Source organism: Chironomus tepperi, unplaced genomic scaffold (genome assembly GCF_022539635.2).
Source record: "Chironomus tepperi strain 1889 unplaced genomic scaffold, CSIRO-AGI_Ctep_v1 contig_370, whole genome shotgun sequence".
Lineage (NCBI taxonomy): Eukaryota > Metazoa > Arthropoda > Insecta > Diptera > Chironomidae > Chironomus > Chironomus tepperi.
This window is the reverse complement of record NW_027226492.1, coordinates 492,736-509,724: the sequence shown is the minus strand read 5'-3', so window position 1 is coordinate 509,724 and position 16,989 is coordinate 492,736. Positions and strand designations below refer to the sequence as shown.

General features: G+C 34.0%; 1 protein-coding gene across 1 annotated transcript; it reads left to right on the top strand.

The window, feature by feature from the left end:
- Positions 1–5,720: 5,720 nt before the first annotated feature.
- LOC139095661 (epidermal growth factor receptor kinase substrate 8-like) lies at positions 5,721–16,792 on the top strand. The gene is made up of 8 exons (XM_070647050.1): positions 5,721–6,157; positions 6,590–6,733; positions 6,793–7,468; positions 7,898–8,484; positions 8,795–8,858; positions 14,440–14,721; positions 15,542–15,861; positions 16,185–16,792. The coding sequence occupies exons 1-8, from the start codon at positions 5,864–5,866 to the stop codon at positions 16,287–16,289; spliced, it is 2,472 nt and encodes an 823-aa protein (XP_070503151.1). The 5' UTR covers positions 5,721–5,863; the 3' UTR covers positions 16,290–16,792.
- Positions 16,793–16,989: the final 197 nt, after the last annotated feature.

Here is a 16,989-nt window from a genome sequence, read left to right as displayed (position 1 = left end):
CATTTTCAAGGTTTTTTTGGCACAATTTGAACAGATTTTGCCTTTAATTGCATGAATTTAACCGTTAATGACCCACAAGCCTGTCCTTAACTTAGCCATCAATTAAAAGTTCATCAACAAAGTCTTCATAATTAGCCCACCCATAACCTTAAAATTCACTCATAATTGATTGACTTCACATCCAAAAAATATACAAATAAATATTCAAATTTGACCAAAAAAGCCACAAATTATCATAATTGACAATCTTCACACGATGCAAAATACCTAACTCAATGTTTTGTCTTATTTCCTAAAACCTTCGTCAAATAAAATCCACAAAAAATTGGAAAAAAATGAATGACACAAGGTAATAGAGACATAAAGAATATAATAGTCAGCAGTTGGGGGGTCGTTTGCTTGTTAGGTACCTCAAAAATTGACTATTTGGCCACTTCTCCCCTTCCAGAATAGCAAGATCCCTATGGGACGCAATATTCATATTTTAATGCAGTTTTTGTTAGATTTATCAAAAAGATCGGAATTTTCTAAATGATATTCAGGCATAATACAACAGATCAATGATCGCAGTGCCTTTTCGTCATGATCGGATCCTAATACCCGAATAGCACAAGGCGGCAAAAAAGACGAAATCCGTCTTTAGGTAGACGTCATGGCGTCGCTACGTCAAATGCATGTCGCGTCATACGCGTATATATCCATCTAAGGCAGTGTTGTCCAAACTTTGTGTCACGACACACAAGTTTGTGGCCAAAAGTTATTAGAAATGACATGCTTAAACAGGCTTTTAGGTGCCGTAGTGGTATTTCTAGGTATTCTGTACAATGAAGGATGCTCTTTGTCTTCCTTACTTCGCTGGCCGTACAGATCAACTGTGATCCATGGCCTCTCGCAGATGTCGCCTATAACTGGTTCTATCGCCGGCTTCCGCCTGCCAATTGCTCTTTGTCTGTTTCGGATAAATCGTATGCCGTGAATGAATTTGGTTCAGGCTTACCACCAAGGTGTGCCATGGCACCCATCACTAGATCAAGTCATAACAAAATCTCCAATCTCAATTGCGTTCCATAACAAGTAAACGCCTCCCTAAACAAGAAATTTTGACATTTCGTGACTCGTGGTTGTTATCGAATTTTCTACAAAATAAAGTTCAGCTGACTGGCGTTTGCAATTGCATGATAAAAAGTTTTTTTTATGTTATTTTGATGATAAATTAGAAAAATTTTATGGATTTTTTTGCGCAGTTTTGAAAAAGTTTCTTGATAAAGGAGCCGTTCACTTATTAGGGGGGACGGGTCTAGGATTTTGTAACAGCCTAAATCAAAAAATTTATTTTTCATGGACATTTTGTAAGGAGGAGGAGGGGAGGAGGGTCTAGAAATTGGTTTTTTTGCGTCTGAGACTAAGAGGGGAGCCATGGCGCAACGGGGGCAACTGAGTCACAATATCAAATCGCACTCAGTTTGGGAATTTAGTCAAGATTGTTAAATTTGTGGATTATTTTGAAGTCTTGCCTGATCTTGTGAAGAATATCCAAAATTCTAATTAATCTGGTCTACCTTTGCTAAGTGGTCATTGACTTGTTACGTTCAGGGTGGGGAATTGGGTAGTTCTGACTTAAACAGCACAAATTCCAAGAATCTGATTGTTCAGTATTGAAAGAATCTCATTATCCTGTAACTCAATAACTAAATTGTCCATATCAGGATTGGCAAGACTTTGTGACTACTAACCCCAGTCCATCCACCTCCACATTTCAGTCCCACCCCCTCTGCTCCACATCCTCCCCAATTTTCCAACCCTCCATGACCTCTAAAAATTATCAAATTTCCATCCATACTTACTCAACACACTTCTTTGGAAACCAATTCTTATCACAAATTAATGAGTACAAAATACACAAACTTGTGCGTATTGACGTGTTTATTTGGCTTAATTCCAGTTTAATCTCAAGATATTTGATAACAATTTACAACACTCAATAGTGAAGTTCGTTTGATGTAATAAGGAATTGAATGAGTAATTTGATAAAGAGTTTTAAGAGGCTTTTTGTGTTGAGTAATGTGGTAGAAGTTTCTGGATTGGGATGATTGGGGGAATGTGAGGAAGTTATGTAATGGTTATGGGGGAGAGGATGAGGGTAGGATTAAGGGAATTGCAGCAGAACCTTTGAAGCAGTGGGTTGCATAACTTAGTTTAAAGCCATGACTCGGCATGAGGTTGATGGCATTTTCAAGCAATTTTGACGGCGCACTAGCGTACCGCGGTACGCAGGTTGTCCACAACTGCTCTTAAGCCTAGTGTAAAGGCATTTGAACCTCAAAAAGTGTAGAAACAGGTCTCAAAATGGAATTTTTAACATTACGTAATTTATGGATGTTCCTTTAGATTGTGTGCTTTTTCAATTCGGGTTATCAGACTTCAGTGGAGGCGCCTCGTCAAATAGAGTCTTACCAACTCTGCTTTGATGACCTTAGACAGTGCTGGGCAGCCTTTTATGTGTTGCGGCACTCCATGGTGGTTAACCTCGACCAAAACCTCACAAGACATACGGTTCATGGCATTTCCAATTTTTGTTGACTTACAGGTTGACCACCACTGTCTTAACACATCCATAAATCCATCAAATAAGTCTCAATTCCATAAAAATACTCAAATAATTCCCAAATTACGTCACTTAACGCCCATTTTTGCACGCATTTTTAGCACATTTTTGACACATTTATCATAAAAATTTCCAGTTTTTATCTCTAAACCTGAAATAACAATTAAAATTCTTTCCACAAAAAATAAAAGTTGCGTATGTCTTCTGATTTATTTCAATTATTTTTCATACCCACAAACTACTTAGACTACATAAAAGACTTGATGATAATGAATATATTGAGTACTAATTTCGGTGTCTTTTTTTATGTCAAATTTATCAAATATTTGTGATGATGACAGTCGTAAAATATTTTTTTTTTTTAATTGATGTTCTTTTTGCGGCTTTTGAGGATTTTTTGTTGAATTTGTTGAGGGTAATAAAGTTGATGGCTTTGTTGATGAGATTTATTTATTGGATTTTGGATGATTTTAGATGGATTTGATTTGAAAAAAATTTCAAAATTAGCGAGTTTAAATGCTAAATTGGTGGAATTTAAAAACTAAATAAGATTAAATTTAATACAAATTTAATAAAAAATTCAAAAAAGTTTTTAAAAAGTTGAAAAAAAGTTAAAAAAAAAATTGAAAAAAATTAAAAAAATCAAAATTTAAAAAAAATGGAAAAAATTGAAAAAAAATTAAAAAAATTTAACAGAACTAAAAAATTTAAATTTAAAAAACTCAAAAATTTTTTAAAAAATTCACCAAAAAGTTTTCAAACAAGTTAAAAAATATAAAAAATTTTTGAAAATAAAATTTAAAACTTTAAAAATTGACTAAAACATTTAACAAAATGTGTTAAAACTTTTAAAATATCCTGAATTCTTCAAAAAAATTCATTCCATTAAATTAATTAGTTTAAAGCCCAACTCCAATTATAATTTCATCAAAAAAATTGAAATTCTTGGCTTTATTTTCTTATTTTTAATTACTTTATTAATTTTAATTGCAATCAGTCACGAAGAAACAATCGAATAAAAAAAAAATATTTTTTTATCATTAAAAGTAATGAAATTCAATATTAAATGTTGAACAATACAATAAATGCTCATATTACCCACCATTATAAAAAGTCAATAAAGTGCAATTTAAGTTATGACTTAATAAAGTCAAAACATTGTTGATGCAATTTTAAAAAATCGTGAATTTTTATTGACTTTTTTAAAAGAAATTATTTAAAATGTTTTTGTGAATTTTTAACAGAAATTGTGGTTATTTACATTAGAAAGTTGATAAGTGGATAATTTATGAACATAATGGGATGCCGGCTCACATCAAAGTTGGTAAATGCGGGCTTTGGATTTTCTGCAAATTGAAGCTAATTTGCGAATTGTTATGGATTTATTTGGAATTTAAAAAATGTTGAATTTTTGTCCAATTTTAAATAATATTTTACAATTATTTTTAAATTTTAATAATTTAAAAAAATTGAAATTTTAACAAGTTAATTTAATAATTTTTTAATTTTTTTTTAAATTTCAATTTTTTTTTTAAATTTCAATTTTTTTTAAATTTCATTTTTTCAAAATTTTTTTATTTTTTTAAAAAAATTTTTTTAAATTTTTCTTAAATTTTTTGGGATTTTTCAAATTTTTTTTAATTTTTTAATTTTTTAATTTTTGATCTAAATTCTTCATAATTTTTTAAATTTTCAATAATTTTTAAAAAATTTCATTAATATTGAGTTTTATCCACAAAAATTTCTCAATTTTCTATTCAAATTTCCCAATATTTACCAACATATTTCTGGCATAACTTTCAACATAATGTCATTCATATCTCGTTGCATTAACTACAATAGAGCTCTAACAGCCGTCAACATTTACTCACTTGTCACATATCTGTTGATATTTATTTGCTCCAATTTTCTATTCCAACTATTCAAATATCCATAAAAATGTCTAGAAATTGACATAAAATGACTTGAATTCATAAAAATATTTTTTTCTATTTTTATATTCAATAATTTCAAATATTTGTGAGGAAGTCGCGGAACTGACTTTGTTTAGCTTATCTTGAAACCTGTTTTGTAGCTTTACAGGTGCGGGGAACTGAATTTTTGACATTTTTTAGGTTAGAAAATTCAACTTTTTTTGTTTTTCCAATTCCAATTCCATTGATTCTGTTTACACAATTTAGTCGCAACTTGTTTGCAATATTTGCTCGAATCTTCTTCTTTTCAATCCACTTTTTGTTATCTTCAGCCACTTATCGAGTGTAAATAAATGTAATTGTATGAACTGCAGAGCTTTAACCTTCAAAAAATGTACAAAAGTGAAATCAAAATTGAGTTTTTGTTAATTATTGTCAATGTTGAATGTCATTACACGTGTTTTGTGCTATATTTTGGGTAAATTTTAATGAATTCATGCTTAAAATGACAAATTATGCGATTATATTGACACTTGATGAGAAAAAATTGTGAAATTTTAATTATTTTAAGATTTAACCTCAAAATTTGCACTCTTACCTCAAAAACATTGAACTTAACCTCAATTTATGTAACCTAATTTCTAAAAACATTGAACCTAACCTCAAATTTTGTATTTTAACTTTAAAAACATTGAACTTAAGCTCAAATATTGAAACTTAACCTCAAAAACATTAAACTTAACCTTAAAATTTGCATCCTAACTTCAAAAAACATTGAACATGACCTCAAATTTTGTATTCTAACCTCAAAAACATTGAACTTAACCTCAAAATTTGTATCCTAACCTCAAAAACATTGAACCCTAACCTCAGTGTTTGTATCCTAATCTCAAAAAACATTGAACTTAACCTCAATTTTTGTAACCTAACCTCAAAAACATTGAACGTAACCTCAAAATTTGCATTCTAACCTCAAAAAACATTGAACTTAACCTCAATTTTTGAATCCTAACCTCAAAAACATTGAACTTAACCTCAATGTTTGAATCCTAACCTCAAAAAACATTGAACTTAACCTCAATTTTTGTATCCTAACCTCAAAAAACATTGATCCATAACCTACAAATTATCAATATTTACCGTCCTTAATATTGTCAATTTTACTCCAATTTTGCTAACCTCAAACCATCTTTTTCCATCTATTTCCAGTCAATCACCTCGTAAAGTTTCACGCACGTACCAGTCAGCTACTGACAACATATCCATTGTGCAATATACAGACTCATCAATCATCCCAAAAAAACAATCATAAATCTATCAATATAAATCCATCACTTTTTCCAAAATGATGGCCTACAACTCCCCATCCAATGGTGGCTACTCAGGTGATGAGCGCGGCGAGTCACCACGCTCAAATGACTTGGACGATTCACAATTTGATGGCGATATGAGTGATAAGCCAGTCTATCTGTTGGAACATTTAGCAACGTTTACAGTCAATAAGGAATCAGGAATTTTATATCCAGCTGATGGAATGAGGAAGCTATTGCAGTTGGAAAAGACGACGGGCATTTGGTCGCAAAAGATGCAGTTGTGCTTGGATAGACAGTGGGTGCTGATAATGGATTATGAGACTGGGGTGAGTATTGGGTGACATAACCTCAAAATTTGATGACAACCTCAATTTGGGTGACATAACCTCAAAATTAGGTGACATAACCTCAAAATTTGATGTCATAACTTCGAAATTAGGCAATATAACCTTAATTTAGGTTACATAACCTCAAATTTTGAAGGTCTAACCTCAATTTTTTGGACATAACCTCAAAATTTGATGACTTGACTTCAAAACTTGTTGACATATCCTCAAATTAGGTGACATACCCTCAATTTGGGTTAAATAACCTCACATTTTGTTGACATAACCTCAAATTTTGATGGTCTAACCTCAATTATTTGGACATAACCTCAAAAATTGATGACATGATTTCAAAACTTGATGACATAACCTCAAAATCCCAACCATAACCTCAAAAATCCTAAACCTAACCTAACTTTTCTCTCATTTTAGAACATAATCGAGAGATTTCCAGCAACATTGATCCAAGAACCAACAGCATTCACAAGCAATGATCCAATTGAGATGTACAACAACATCCTGGTCTTTATTGTCGGTGGAGAAGCTAGTGCTCGATCAGAAATGCACATTTTCCAAGTAAATTCACTAAATTTTGACTTAATTCCCAATATGATTAACATTTCCTCTAATTTTAGTGCCAAAGCATCTCAGCAATTCACCTCGTCGAGGACCTTAAGGCATTAAGAAGCGGCAAACTCATCACAAAATACCGCGATCCACTACCATCGTCTAGTAAACCATTAGCAACGTCATCATCGCACAATTCACCGAAAATATCAATGATACGATCAGAACGTCATGCTGCTGATGATACAGACTCAGAATTAGGTGTTAATGATGAGACATCATCGACATCATCGGAAAAATACGAGAGAGACGTGACTGTCCTAAACCATTGTTTTGATGACATCGAAAAGTTTATTGCAAGACTTCAACATGCTGCGGCTGCATCGAGGGAACTTGAGAGACGACGTCGAAGCCGACGTAGCAAGAAAAAGGATCCGGGTGAGGGGCTGTTGACACTCCGTACACGTCCACCACATGAGAAAGAATTTATTGACATTTTTGCAAAATTCAAGCTCAGTTTTAATCTACTGGCAAAGCTCAAGTCACACATTCATGATCCAAATGCTCCAGAACTTGTTCACTTTTTATTTACGCCACTTGCACTTATTGTTGATGCATCACATGATACATGCTATGATCCTAATTTACCAGCACGTGTCGTTGAGCCATTACCAACACGAGATGCTATCAATTTACTTCATAATTGTGTTACGAGCAAGGAAATGGAATTGCTGAGGTCGTTAGGTAAGATTTGCAAGGTTTAACTTCAAAATTTAGGTGACAAAACCTCAAATTTAGATGACATAACCTCAAATTTAGTTGACAAAACCTCAATTTTTAGTGACATAACCTTGAATTAGGTGACATAACCTCAAACTTAGGTGACATAACCTCAAATTTAGGTGACATAACCTCAAGTTAAGTTACATAACCTCAAAATTAGGTGACATAACCTCAATTTAAGTGACATAACCTCAATTTAAGTGACATAACCTCAAAGTTAGTTGACATAACCTCAAATTTGGGTGACATAACCTCAAATTTAGGTGACATAACCTCAAATTAGGTGACATAACCTCAAAATTAAGTGACATAACCTCAAAGTTAGGTGACATAACCTCACAAAACCTTACAATAACCTCAAAAAACCTAACAAATCCCCTCTAATTTTAGGAGACGCATGGATGATTCCACGTGACAAATGGAAGGGTCACCATGGCGCCAACTACCATCCAGTCTTCTTTGACGGCTGGTCTCCAGACTATCCCGTCATTGACGAACTCGAGGCCAAGAGTCGACGTCTTGATTACAACGATTTCGAAGAATTCGAACAACCAGCAGTCACAAAGACTGGACTTCAAACTGTCGCATCGACAGGCTCACCCGTCTTTAAAGACTTTTCAGCACGTAGTGAAATTTCAATTGATTCCATTGAGCGTAATGGCGGTGCAGCTGTTGTTGATCGTGCACCAAGTGGAAGTGGTATTGATCCGCAAACGGAAGCATGGCTTGAGGAGCTTCATGCACGTGATGCTAAAATTGTTCAAGTGACATATCCGCGTACGGCCAACAATGATAAGGAATTGACAGTTGTTCGCGGTGAATTCTTAGAAGTTTTAGATGACACAAGGAAATGGTGGAAGGCGAGAAATATTCGAGGCAGAACAGCACATGTTCCACATACAATTGTGACGACATACTCGTATCCAGATGGTCGGGATGATATGTATGGTGGACCACAACCAAGTGGATATAAGAGGGTGAGTTTAGGGGTGTTTGGTGTGGTGTAGGGTTAAGTCAGTCGTGGGCAAACTGTGCGCAAAGGCTAGCGTACTAGTGCGTAGAAGTGTGTACTCATGCCAACAAGTGCGTAATATTGCGCACAAGTGCGTAACAGTGTACCTTTAAAATTTCTTAAAAATAACCTGAACCGTATGTCATGTAAGGTTTCAGTCTAGGTGGTCAAGGTTGGCCTCACGGGTAGGGCTAGGTGGGAGGATATGCAAATCCTCCCTGGATCGAATTCTCCTCAATACAGCACAACTAATGCATCTTCTTTTAATCTTTTAGGAAGACTCAAGTCCCGCAACACCGAACGTAATGCCAGCTGAGTGGGTTCGCAACAAGCACGTGGGTAAGAAGGGCGAATTTCGATATTTTTAAGAGCAAAAATTCCGTTTTTTTTCATAATTTTTAAAAAAATTCAAAAAAAAATTATTTTTATCGTTAAAAAAACTCATAAAACAATTATTTTATGTTTGTATGTCACAGTTTTTATATGTATGTGTAACTTATAATTTTATTATTATTTTTATGATTATTATAACTCATGAGAAAAGCTATGTAAGTTCCATAGATCTATGTACCATTTTTTCTGTTGTAGTTTTTCATGTTTTTAAAAAGAAAATTAGAAAATTTTGAGTAAGTTTGAAGAATTTGTAATGAGCTTGTGAAGATTAAGGACGTAATTAGACTCAATTTTGTCATTTTTCATAAGAAATTTTTGTTTGTTTAAAGTTTCATGTTGAATTTTTGAACATTTTTGGGGGATCGAAGAGGAATTTGAGGTTCAGGTGCCTTCACACTAGAGTTCTAAGTTTCAGGTGCCTTCACACTAGAGTTTCTGAGGTTCAGGTGCCTTCACACTAGAGTTCTATGGTTCAGGTGCCTTCACACTAGAATTCTTAAGATTCAGGTGCCTTCACACTAGAGTTCTTAAGGTTCAGATGTCTTCACACTAGAATTTTGAGGTTAAGGTGCCTTCACACTTGAGTTCTAAGGTTCAGGTGCCTTTACACTAAAGTTCTTAGAATCAGGTGCCTTCATACTAGAGTTCTGAGATTCAGGTGCCTTTACACTAGAGTTCTAAGGATCAGGTGCCTTCACACTAGAGTTCTGAGGTTCAGGTGCCTTCACACTAGAGTTCTGAGGTTCAGGTGCCTTCACACTTGAGTTCTAAGGTTCAGGTGCCTTTACACTAAAGTTCTTAGAATCAGGTGCCTTCATACTAGAGTTCTGAGATGCAGGTGCCTTCACACTAGAGTTCTAATGTTCAGGTGCCTTCACACTAGAGTTCTAATGTTCAGGTGCCTTCACACTAGAGTTCTAATGTTCAGGTGCCTTCACACTAGAGTTCCAATATTCAGGCGCCTTTACACTAGAGTTCTAAGGTTCAGGTGCCTTCACACTAGAGTTCTAAGGTTCAGGTGCCTTCACACTTGAGTTTTAAGGTTCAGGTGCCTTCAAACTAGAATTTTGAGGTTAAGACGCCTTCACACTTGAGCTTTAAGGTTCAGGTGCCTTCACACTAAAGTTCTTAGAATCAGGTGCCTTCATACTAGAGTTCTGAGATTCAGGTGCACTTACACTAGAGTTCTAAGGTTCAGGTGCCTTCACACTAGAGTTCTAAGGTTCAGGTGCCTTCACACTAGAATTCTAAGGTTCAGGTGCCTTCACACTAGAGTTCTAAGGTTCAGGTGCCTTCACACTAGAATTCTAAGGTTCAGGTGCCTTCACAAAAATTCAAATTCCGCTTTAATTCTCCAAAAGGTTCTCATTTCTGTGTCCATTGTTCTATATACCATAACATTTGTGTGCTTCTGTATAATCATCAATTATTACTTCCAAAATCACATTATCAATCAGCAGACAGTACAGAACCTTAATAATTTTTTTATCATTTATTTTATATTAATTTTCAATGTTTTAAATCAGGTAACAACACAATGATCACATTCACAACTCATTTATAGATTTTTTTGTAGCTATTATTATTATTTACATCACAAAATTGATTGTCGTACATCACATTAAACAAGTTGAACATGAAGTCACATGAAACTTGACTAACAGAACAGATTTTTTTTGTGTTTTTTTGTTTTTTGTCAACTGCAATAAAAATTTTTTTTTGATTTTCTAAGGAAATATTCATAATCAGCATAGAATTTAAGTCAAAACCATTCCCATCAACCAAAAAGTATATAATCAGTTATGACATTAATCCACTATTTTATGAACATAAATAATTAATTTTTGACACGCGATGATGAATTTTAAGTTAACTTTTATTTTGGAAGGAAATTCGCGTAGTTTTTTAGAATTTATAGTGAAAAGTTGGAGGATTTAAAGGGGTTGATTTCACTAAAATGGAGATTTGGGTGCCTTATGACTTTAATATGGATGTTCAGGTGCCTGTACATTAGAATTCTTTAAGTTCAGACGCCTTCACATATGAATTTTGAGTTTAAGACTCCTTTACACTGAAGTACTGGGGTTAAGGTGCTTTCACACTAGTTTTTTGATGTTCATGTGCCTTCAAACAAGCATATTGAAATTTCATGCTCATTTAAAACATGTTTAAAGTTAAGGCACCTGCACAATAGACTTTTGAAAGATTTAGGTGCCTATACACTATAACTTTAAGGTTCAGACACCTTTAAACTGTAACTTTGAAGTTAAAACGGATTAAAACTAGATTGTTGAGCATCAGGTGGCATAGCAAACGACTTTATAAGTTCAGATGCCTTTACATTAGAAGTTTCAAGGTTCAGGTGCCTTCACCCTTGAAGATTAAAGCGCTCTTTAACTAGAATTATAAGATTCAGATGCCTTTACTTTAAATCGTTAAGGTTCAGGTGCTTGCATCTTATAAATTTGAATTTAAGGCGCCTTTACAATATAACCTAAAAGTAAAGACGTCTATACAATATTATTTTGAGATTCAGGTGTCTTTCCATGATATTCTCATATTCAGGCGGCTTCACACTAAATATCAAAAGCTCATGAACGTTTAGATTAGAATTTTTTCAATGTTCAGGAATCTTTGCACTTAAGCTTAGAAGTTCAGGTGTCTTAACATTACATTTTTTTTTAAATTCAGGTGCCCTCACACTAAATTTTGATTATTATAGAGGTAGAATTCATTTCGTAAACAAAATGTTAAGTGGATTCACTAGATCATTAAGATTCAAGTGCCTTTAGACTTCGTTTTGGATGTTCAGATGTCTTTACACTTGAAAATTGAAGTTCAGGCATCTTTACATTAAATTGTCAAGGTTCAGGAGCCTTTACATTTGAGTTTAAATATTAGTACGCCTTCATTAAAGATATTTTTAGATTCTGAAGTCTTAACATTTGGATTTTATGATTTAAGGCGCATTTACAATACAGTTTTGAGGTTCAGGTGCCTTTGCACTAGATTTAAGTGAATAAGGTGCCTTCACACTATCTTTCTGAGATTCAGGCATCTTAACACTAGAGTTTTGAGGTTAGGGCACCTTCACACTAAAGTTTAGAAGCTCAGCCTCCATCCCACAACTTTGTAGCGTTTAAAAAAGTCCATTTTTAGTGAAATTAATCCTAAAAAATACTCTAACTAGTAAGCAATCATCCAAACCAACCAATATTCCTAACATTATCACATGATTGCTGATATATCCGATCAAATAATAATCCAAGATCAACATCACATGATACATAATTAAAATAATTAATTTAATCTTATTCTACATGCAAAAAATGTGTAGTTTACACTCAGAGAAATTTCTTTGAATTATTTCCATAACTGTTGCAATTTTTAATTATTTTTATTATTTTTCCGATTTTATAAAGTTTGAATGTTGTTGAATGAGTGTAAAAAATAAAGAAAATTATTAGGAACAATAGAGTATAGTCTCAAGGAACTAAAAAACTTGAGTTTAGAATGAAGAATTATTAAAAAAAAAATGAGAAATTAAGAATCATAGTCGTTATGAAGAAAATTAATGAAAAAAAATATTAAATATTATAAAAAACAGAATCTAACATTTGAAGTTAAAAGAACTAGAATTATTAAAAAAATAAAAAATTATAATGACTTATTGGAAATTGGAGACAATAATATAGTAAAGATGAAAAAAGTTGAAAAATTTTTTGTGAAAAGAAAATAAAAAAAAATCGTGCATTTTTACTTAAAACATGCTTTATTGACTTATGTAATGCAAGTGGAACCATCACTTGCCCTTGGCAACATGCGGCTCCATATGGAAGTAGAATAGATTTAAACTAGGTTCATGTAGATTCCGTTTGAATTGTCTTTATCTTTGTTTTACTTTGTGTACCTTAGTAAAATGGGTACATTTACTCTCTTTCTTGATTAGTCTTCTTTTTGGCATAATGTGCATTACGATTTCTCTGCTGCTGTGCTAATACAGGACTGGTACGATATGGTATGATATAGTACGGTTAGATTCAAATAAGTACAGATCGAAACGATTCGGGACATATTCGTAAATGTAGTTCGGAACAATTGGTAACGGTTTGATACAGATCGGCAATGTTCGGTAAACGTCGGAACAATTTAGAATAATTCGTTTCAGTTCAGTATAGCTTGTTAGGGTATGATTCGTTAATTTTGGGAATTCTTAACTACAATTTGATATAATTCGGATCATTTTGGTACCGTTCGGCATGCATCCGTTCAGTATGATTCAATATTGTTCATTAAAGTTCGGGATTGTTAAGTTCGGTCCGTTCGGCATGATTCGGTACAGCACGAAACAATTTGATACCGTTTAATGCAACTTAGTAAGATTTGGCACTGTAAAGAAATGCTTTTTACAATTCGGTATGTTTCGGTACGAATCGTTAAGAATGAAGACGGTTTGGTAAAGTTCGGAACAATCCGGTACAGTTTAATATAGTTTGGCAAAGCTTTTTACAAATCAGAACAGTTCAGTGAGGTTCAGTATAGTTCAGAATAGCTTGTTAAGGTTAAGAATAGTTGGGAATAGCATGGCTCGGTTCAATTTCGCAAGGTTTGATGCAATTCGGTTCATTGCAGTAAAGTTTATTTTAGTTTGGTATGGTTCTGTATTGTTAGGTAAAATTCGGTTCAGTTCTGTATTATTCAGTACTGTTTGGCTCACTTCCGTGTTTAAGAATTCAGTTCGATTCGATATAACTTGACATAGTTCAGTATGGTACAGTAGTACTCGGGTATGTTAAGTTGGTATTTTTGTACAATCTAGTACCAGAGAAATCAGTTCCAAAATGAAACAATCAGTCTTTTTCCCAAATCGGAGCATAGTTTCTTAGCTTTATGTTTGTCCAATGTCCAGAGCTTTTCAGTAAATTTTTTAGAAATTTTTAGTGCAATTATTTAATTAAAACTCAAGCTACACAATTTGACTACACACCCAACCAAAATACAATTCGAGTGCTTGCATATCCATCACATATAGTACAATAATTAGACACACACATCATAAAATATTTATTTGGCATTTTTCACACTTAAGTCAGTCGCTGATGACGCCTGGAAGTTTGGTAAGTAGCTACAAATTTTACCTCATTTTCACACTCACGAATGCTTTAACACATCCAGAACTTACTAATGATGACTTTCTGTTCCTTAATTCTAGTTACTAAATTTCTCACTGAAATTTCATTTCATTTTTCACTTTTCTAACCTCAAAAATTGGGTTTTGGTGCTTAACAATTTGATGTTTTGTAGATTTTGAGCAGCTTTAAGGCTTAAAAATTGTCAAAAATTCAGCTTATTTAGACTTTAGAATAGAAATTTTTAATTTTACTAATTTAAATTTAAATTTTATTGTTTTATTTTCATGAAAAATTTAAAAATTCCATCAAAAACTGACACAATTAACCAAAAAAATCCATCCTGTGTCCACAAAATACCCAAAAAAACACAAAAAAAAACTAAAACATAACCTCAGCTCGTTATACTTCGCATCAATCAGATCAAAGTTCATATGATGGTGACATGTATACTAATAATAATCATCAGCCGTACCATCAAAGCACTAATGTTAATAGAAATTCATCGGTATTATACAGCACTGCGGCATTACGCCCAATATCACGCACTGATGAGAACAATAATACTAAGAAACCACCGGTACCACCGCCATTACCGCCAGCAACACCAACTACACCATATGCAACTATACGCTCAATTAATAGTGAGCGTGACTTTGAACGGCAACAGAGTACTGCTTGTAAGGATCCTCTTTTTTTTATCATTTCTTAGACTTTTTTAGGCATTTTTGAGGTTAGGTCAGTGGTGGGCAATCTTTTTCGTGCTATGACACACCTTGGTAGTGAGGGTTCCTGTTGTAGAGACCGAGACTAGCCGAGAATAACCGAGACTACCCGAGACTAGCCGAGACTACCCGAGACTACCCGAGACTAACCGAGACTACCCGAGACTAACCGAGACTAGCCGAGACTAACCGAGACTAGCCGAGACTAACCGAGACTAACCGAGACTAACCGAGACTAACCGAGACTAACCGAGACTAACCGAGACTAGCCGAGACTAACCGAGACTAACCGAGACTAACCGAGACTAACCGAGACTAACCGAGACTAGCCGAGACTAACCGAGACTACCCGAGACTAACCGAGACTAGCCGAGACTAACCGAAACTACCCGAGACTATCCGAGACTAACCGAGACTAGCCGAGACTAACCGAGACTAGCCGAGACTAACCGAGACTAGCCGAGACTAACCGAGACTAACCGAGACTACCCGAGACTAACCGAGACTAACCGAGACTAACCGAGACTAACCGAGACTAACCGAGACTAACCGAGACTTCGGGAAACATTACTTGGTAGTAGACCACACTCGAAACCGTACACGGACTGCGGTTCATGACACAATAGTGTATCGCGGCACATAGATTGACAACCACTGGGTTAGGTTTAGTAGAACAATTTGGCTTTAGGTTGCTAAAACTAGTTAGAATCAAAATTTATCTTAATTTAGTTCCAAAATCATCAAAACTCAAAACCATCCAATTTTCCATTTTCAGCTCGCAAATCAGTCCAGGATCAACAAGTCGACGACATGCAAGAGGAACTCAAGAATGTCCTGGCTCTGTTCCGTGATCGTCGTAAGCACTTGGAAATACACAAAACACCCGATGTCTTTATCACACAAACATCAAATCCAGCTGAGATTGAAAAGTGGCTGAGAGCTAAAGGATTTGAAGAGAGGACGGTGAAGAAGTTGCATGGATTGAGTGGAAATGAGCTGTTTGCACTGAAGAAGCACACGTTGGAGGACTATTTTGGAATTGAGGAGGGACGACGATTAGCTAGTCAAATTACGATTCAGAAGAATGTTTCTGGGGTAAGTTTGCATCTTTGAAGCAAAAGTTTGCATCTTTGAGGCAAAAGTTTGCATCTTTGAAGCAAAAGTTTGCATCTTTGAAGCAAATGTTTGCATCTTTGAGGCAAAAATTTGCATCTTTGAAGCAAAACTTTGCATCATTGAAGCAGAATTTTGCATCTTTGAAGCAGAAAGTTTGCATCTTTGAAGCAGAAAGTTTGCATCTTTGAGGCAGAATTTCGCATCTTTGAAGCAGACTTTTGCATCTTTGAGGCAGAATTTTGCATCTTTGAAGCAAAAAATTAAAATTTTACTAATTTGACTAATTTTCATTTTATTTTTAGTACAAGACAGCAAGATCATCGGAACTGATGGCAATTCTAGCAAAAGCACGTCAAAAAACCGAACAACCAAATGATAGACAAAGCATTGGAAATGAAGTATTTTAAACTATAAATAATACGTTAAGCTTTATTGAGAATTTATTTTTATATATTGAAAGATTTTATGCTGAATGTTATCAAATTTTGGTTCATATTTTATGTTTCTCAGTTGATAATTTTTGCTATATTTTTTTGGGTTCAACTTTTTATTAAAATTTATTCACAAACAAAGTATTAGAATGAAATTAATTAAATTACAAAAGTGCTGATAAAATGAAACTTAAAGCCTTCAAAATTTACAAATTAAGGACAGAGATTTTATATAAAAAATTTATAAATTTATGCAAATATAATCAAAATAATTCAATATCAATTAAACAAATTGTGATTAATAAAGACCAAATTTGCTTTTTTGCTTCTTAGAATATACATAATTAATTAACTAACTATACTGACTTGGTCGTAGATATCATAATGGTAAAGATGCAAAATTTCTGCTTCAAAGATGCAAAGTTCTGCTTCAAAGATGCAATTTTTTGCGTCAAAGATGCAAACTTTTGCTTCAAAGATGCAAATTTTCGCTTCAAAGATGCAAACTTTCGCTTCAAAGATGCAAATGTTTGCTTCAATGATGCGAAGTTCTGCTTCAAAGATGCAAAGTTTAGCTTCAAAGATGCGAAATTCTGCTTCACAGATGCAAAGTTTAGCTTCAAAGATGCGAAATTCTGCTTCACAGATGCAAAGTTCTGCTTCAAAGATGTAAAGT

What these genes read in the sequence shown, in the direction of transcription:
- LOC139095661 (XM_070647050.1), top strand. Translation starts at nt 5,864, where the DNA reads ATGATGGCCTACAACTCCCCATCCAATGGTGGCTACTCAGGTGATGAG. An exon ending in AACCAAGTGGATATAAGAGG is followed by an intron (nt 8,485 to 8,794) that starts GTGAGTTTAGGG and finishes TTAATCTTTTAG; the next exon opens with GAAGACTCAAGTCCCGCAAC. An exon ending in GGTTCGCAACAAGCACGTGG is followed by an intron (nt 8,859 to 14,439) that starts GTAAGAAGGGCG and finishes ACATAACCTCAG; the next exon opens with CTCGTTATACTTCGCATCAA.